Here is a 5,699-nt window from a genome sequence, read left to right as displayed (position 1 = left end):
GCGGGAGCCGGGAATGGGGTGGTCACGGGAGGAAGCCGGTCCCCGCGCGTCTTGGATGGGGGTGCGGGTGGGAGCCCCTCCGCGTGCCCGCCTCTCGGACCCGGCCCCAGCAGCTCTCTTGGATGCCATCCCGGGTCCCGGGGCCTCTTGGCCGCCAACTCCCCTCTCGGCCCCGATTCTGTGCTGCTTCCCCCACAGCCTGGCTCTGTGCGCACCTGGGAGCGATTGCTGCGCTGAGGGCCCTCTCGCGGCGAGTGTTCTCTCGCCGGGTCCCCTAATCTGCACCTTTCCCTTTGCTGTTTGGGGAAGACCCTCTGTCCAGCCATGCCCAAGCGGAAAGTGACCTTCCAGGGCGTGGGAGACGAGGAGGATGAGGAGATCAGTGCTCCCAAGAAGAAGGTGAGGGGGCCGGCCTCCGTGTTCCGGGGAGGAGTGAGGGGGCGGAAACGGGACCTGGAAGGCAGAGAGGGGAGAAGCTTTGGGGAGAAAGAACGGGTAGAAAGGGCAAGGCTTTCATGTTCTCTGCGAAGGGGGCTTGGGGGATTTTCAGGTTGAGTCCAGATCCTGGAGCATTTTGAGGAAGAGTGCGGGTGCGAAGAAAAAAAATTAATACTTTTCTCCCACCTTCTAAGTTCTTGTAGCGGGGCCAAAAATCAAATTAACAGGGGAAAATCAAATTTAATACATGCACATGGGAAGTTCACATCAGCATGAAAATTCCAAACTCAGTGAGGCAACATTAGGTATATATGACATTTTAAAACAATTTTTTTAAAATTGATTTCAGAGCGGAAGGGAGAGGTAGAGGGAGATAGAAACATCAATGATATGAGAGAATCATCGACCGGCTGCCTCCTGCACACCCCACACTGGGGATCTGTTTCTTTGTTACCAATGTTGTGCCCCCCCCCCCCAAGAAACAGAATTTCCAGAGGATGAGGCCCAGAAATCAGGATTTTAAAAAGATTCCCAGGTGATTCTAATGTGCAGCCAAGGTTGAGAACCACTGCTATAGTAGGTTTCTTTTGTTTGAATCTATTGGGCAGGAAAGCGGGGAGGGCCAAAGGTTCTTTCTGAGTCTTGTTTTTTAATAGCTTAAAATTAATATTCCAAAAAGGCAGCTTCAGGTTGGCAAAACTTTGGTTCCCTTCAATAACCAGTAACCTGCATCTGTGGACTGTCTGACTCCTGCTCACAGCTAGCGGACCCTGTGGCTGGGGCAGGAGGTCCCGGGAGCCGCTTCAAAGGCAAACACTCTTTGGACAGCGATGAGGAGGATGATGATGATGAGGGGTCCAGCAAATATGACATCCTGGCCTCAGAGGATGTGGAAGGTGAGATATTCCCAAGACTGACTGCTAGGGGAGCAAGCTGGCTTCTGGGAATGTGGACGAAGGAGGCTCCTGTGTCTTGCCTGCCAGCATGGACACCTGTGTCTTTGGTGCAGGTCAGGAAGCAGCCACACTCCCCAGTGAGGGAGGTGTGCGCATCACACCCTTCAACCTTCAGGAAGAGATGGAGGAAGGCCACTTTGATGCTGATGGCAACTACTTCCTGAACCGGGATGCTCAGATCCGAGACAGCTGGCTGGACAACATTGACTGGGTGTGGCTCCGGGGCTGGCGTGGCTGGGGCCTGGAGGCAGCAAGTGCTTGGGCCCTGCTGGCAGTTTGTAGGAAATAACCAACCCCCCCCCAATTTTCACATTACAGGTGAAGATCAGGGAGCGGCCACCTGGTCAGCGCTCACCGTCGGACTCCGAGGAGGAGGACAGCCTGGGCCAGACACCAATGAGTCCCCAAGCACTCCTGGAGGGCCTTCTGGAGCTCCTGCTGCCAAGAGAGACAGTGGCTGGGGCACTGAGGCGTCTGGGGGCCAGAGGAGGAGGCAAAGGGGGTAGCAAGGGGCCTGGGCGGCCCAGTTCCCCCCAGCGCTTGGACCGGCTGTGCAGTTTGGCCGACCAGATGGTGGCTCGAGGCAACCTTGGTGTTTATCAGGAGACAAGAGAACGCTTGGCCATGCAGTTGAAGGGGTTGGGGTGCCGGACCCAGGGACCCCCTGACCCCCCGCCCCAGCCTTCTCTGGACATGTTTGCTGAGGAAGTAGCAGAAGGGGAGCTGGAGACCCCAACCCCTGTCCAGAGAGGAGGTGAGATTTCAGGGCAGAGGTGGGGTGTTGTGGGCAGGGGCAGGACACTTGAAGCCCAAATGGCTTTGCTTGCTGTTTTAGAACCAGAGACACCAGGAGATGGTCTGCTGGATGTGATGTGGGAGTATAAGTGGGAGAACACAGGTGATGCTGAGCTCTACGGGCCCTTCTCCAGCAGCCAGATGCAGGTAAGCCCCATCTGCCTCGTCTCTCCCCTCCCAGCCCTCACTCAGTCCTCCTCCAGTTCTGCCCTCTCTTCCTGCAGACTTGGGTGAATGAAGGCTACTTCCCTGACGGTGTTTATTGCCGGAAGCTGGACCCCCCTGGTGGACAGTTCTACAACTCAAAACGTATTGACTTTGACCTCTACACCTGAGCCTTCTGAGAGCCAGTTTAGTGGCTCTTTCTTTCCTGGACTCTCTGGAGGAGGCCCCAGTTGCCTCAGGCAGTGAGGATATTGGGGGCCACTTTTCAGTCAATTTCCTTTCCCAGTAAAAGTCTATAGTTGTGTATTAGGCCCTTGACTGTCCTGATGGCCAGAAGCCAGGGACCTCCACAGCCCCTTTGGATTTGCCTCTGTCCTTGAGTGTTTCCTCATGAAGTTTCTCTTTGAGAGTTTCTGGTTTTTGTTTACCACTCCTAGGGGCAGAGCCAGGGCTGTCAGGTGTCCTGTGGCCTCCCCACCTGGACTCTGCTCACCATCTGAAAACCCCTTCACTCCCATGTCATTCTCCAGTATGGGAGTTCCTGTTTCGCTGTTGTTAGGTCGTTGGCTGTTAGGACCTCAGAGTCTCTGTCCTTGCAGCTAGTATAGGATAGAGCCCCAGAAAGGGAGATTTCAGGCCTTGAAGGGCTAGGACATCTGTTGGGTGTGAGCAGGAAGCCTGGTATTCACTGGCTCCCACTGTCTCAAGCTCCTTAGGTGAAGTGCAGACTCAGCGTTGGCACTTGAAGGACCCTTCAACTGTCCATTGAACAAGCGCTGAGAGGGGCGGTGCCTCACTGGAGGTTACACAGCAAATCAGAGGCTTGGCACAGACCCAAGGGGCTCCTTTCCCAGACCTTTCTTGGTACCAGGTCTTTTCTGCCTGGCATTTGAGACCCTGAAGCGTATATTTTCTGGGCTCCCACAGTGTGCCTGGCACAGGGCTAGTGCCTTGAGGGGACTACGATAACTGAGCTGGTCCCCTTCCAGGAATTCAGAGTTAGGGGGTGAGGGAGCGGGGTGGAATTATACCATGTCTCAGACAGGTATAATGCTATAGTGAGACCTGAACATCCCACCCCTCCCCCGCCCCCCATCCCTTTAGTGCTGCCTTAGTCTCCTCACTTGCACCGAGTTAGGTTGATTCCTCCCCTTCTCACCTTGGCTGGCCGTTGGGATCTCATGGGGAGCTGTAAAATTACTTCTCAGAGAATTGAATGAGTTGATCTAGGTCAGTGGTTCTCAACCTTGGCTGCACATTAGAATCCCCTGGGAATCTTTTTAAAATCCTGATGAGGCCCAGAAATCAGATTTTAAAAAGATTCCCAGGGGATTCTAATGTGCAGCCAAGGTTGAGAACCGCTCATCTAGGTAATGGCCTGGAGGCTGGGTCTTTTCAATGTGTGGCCAGGTGAACAGCCTGACTCCCAAGACAGGTTACACCTGGGGCGGGATCGGTTCCTGGATCTGCTGTGGGAGCCTAGCTGAGCATGTGTGTGGCCAGGGCTCTGGTGGAGTTTGTCCGTTACTGGAGAGCTGAGCACCAGAGCCATGGGACACCTGGCGGGTGGAAGGGGCCAGGCCAGAACCAGGGGATACCTGATGTTCTAGTGAGGCCTACAGTTTCTGTAATCATCACACCCACTCTAGTGCTAAGCCAGACCTCGTTTTCATTGACTCCAAGGTGCCTTTGGTTGTAAAATGGTTTACTTCGTGTCATTAAAAAAGGAAACCCTACCCATTGCAGTTGTAAGATGTCATCGATTAAAAAGTGCATTGTGATTTCAGAAATGTTCAGAAGTGAAAAGAGTGCTCACCTTTATATCCCCGGTGACTAACTTGTGGGAGGTGCTTAGTGCTTGGTGACTAGATGGGAGGAAGCCGATGGACAACTCCCCTGGATGGCCCACCGGCACCGTAGGCTCCACCTGCTCAGCTGACCTCCCTTCCCCTCACTGCCTGTTCCTTTGTTCACCTCCCTGATGACCCCCTGTGTGGGCAGGATAATTGCCCCCAAAGATGTCCACATCCTCAATCTCAGAACCTGTGCATATGTGACCTTACGTAGCAAAGGGGACTTTGCAGAAATGATTGACTTTGAGATGAGATTATCATGGATAATTGAGATGGGCCCAGTGTAATCAAGGGTCCTATGAAGGGAAAGGGCATCAGGAGGGTCAAAGTGAGGGAGGAGAAGATGTTACACTGCTGCTGACTTTGACGATGGAAGGGCCATGTGTCAGGAATGCAGTGGCCTGTAGAAGCTGGAAAAGGCAGGAAAACAAAGAAATGGAGCTCTATTGACAGGAGTTAGCCCAGTGAAAATAATTTTAAATTTCTGACTGCTAGACCTCTAAGAGAATAAAATGTGTTGTTTTAAGCCATTGAGTTTGTGGTAATTTGTTAAAGCCCCAATAGGAAACCAACCCACACCCCATCCAGCTGAGTGCCTCTCCCCCTCATGAATATCCCTGTCTTCTGTGGCCATGTCTCTTTCAAGCCCTTAACAGCACTTAACTCACTTGCTTTAAAAACAAACTTGTATATGTGTCTAAATTTTTTAAAAAAATGTTTTTATTGATTTTAGAGAGGAAGGGAGAGAGAAATCAATGATGAGAGAATCATTGATTGGCTGCCTCCCGCACGCCCCCTACTGGGAGCTGACCCTGCAACCAGGACATGTACCCTGACTGGGAATAGAACTGACCTGGTTCCTAGGTCAACGCTCAACCACTGAGCCACACTGGGCTGTGTAAATTTTTAAATAAGCTTTTTATATTTTACAGTAGTTTTGTATACTTACAAAAATTTACAAGAGAGTTCACCGTTTCCCCTATTAACATCTGTCAGTGGTACATTTGTTACAACTAACCAACCAACAACGTTACTATTTTTAAGTTATTGAGCTATCCACCCATTTAAAGCGAACAATTCGGTGGTTTTTAGTATATTCATGGTGTTGTGCAAGCATCACTATAATCTAATTTTGGAACATTCTTTCCTACCCTAAGAGCCACCCCACCCATTAGCAGTTCCCATCACACCCCATTCCCCCCTCACCCTTCAGTCTTTGGCAACCACTGATTTACTTCTGTAGATTTGCCTATTCTGGACTTTCATACAAATGGAGTTTTACAATATGTGGTCTTTTGTGTCTGCTGCTTGCACTTGGCATGTTTTCAAGATTCTAACGTGTAACTATTTTTTTGTTGTTGAATAATCTATTGTATGGATATATGATACGTTGCTATTAACTATCCACACTTTTTTTTTTTTTTATTTTCAGAGAGGAGAGAGGGAGGGGGGGGAGAGAGAGACATCACCGATGAGAGAATCATTGATCAGC

At 51.2% G+C, this 5,699-nt stretch overlaps 1 protein-coding gene across 4 annotated transcripts in view; it reads left to right on the top strand.

Annotated features, from left to right (window-relative positions):
- The window catches only part of CD2BP2 (CD2 (cytoplasmic tail) binding protein 2), a 4,969-nt gene extending 236 nt beyond the window's left edge, over nt 1-4,733 (top strand). The window contains exons 2-8 of one of the 4 annotated variants that reach the window (XR_001359790.1): nt 310-399; nt 1,199-1,334; nt 1,448-1,605; nt 1,713-2,148; nt 2,230-2,336; nt 2,393-3,574; nt 3,705-4,733. Coding sequence is in view for 3 of the 4 variants with exons in the window: in XM_014529844.1 (XP_014385330.1) it covers nt 325-399; nt 1,199-1,334; nt 1,448-1,605; nt 1,713-2,148; nt 2,230-2,336; nt 2,393-2,524 (1,044 nt within the window). In the remaining variant the exon portion in view is untranslated. Of the gene's footprint in view, nt 1-198; nt 400-1,198; nt 1,335-1,447; nt 1,606-1,712; nt 2,149-2,229; nt 2,337-2,392 lie in introns of all 4 variants that reach the window. The other 3 variants (XM_014529844.1, XM_005882026.2, XM_014529845.1) reach the window with 3 other exon arrangements.
- The last annotated feature ends 966 nt before the right edge of the window (nt 4,734-5,699 follow it).

This window comes from Myotis brandtii, unplaced genomic scaffold (genome assembly GCF_000412655.1).
Source record: "Myotis brandtii unplaced genomic scaffold, ASM41265v1 scaffold698, whole genome shotgun sequence".
In the NCBI taxonomy this organism is placed as follows: Eukaryota; Metazoa; Chordata; class Mammalia; order Chiroptera; family Vespertilionidae; genus Myotis; species Myotis brandtii.
The sequence above is the reverse complement of the archived record's forward strand: the minus strand, read 5'-3'. Positions and strand labels throughout refer to the sequence as shown.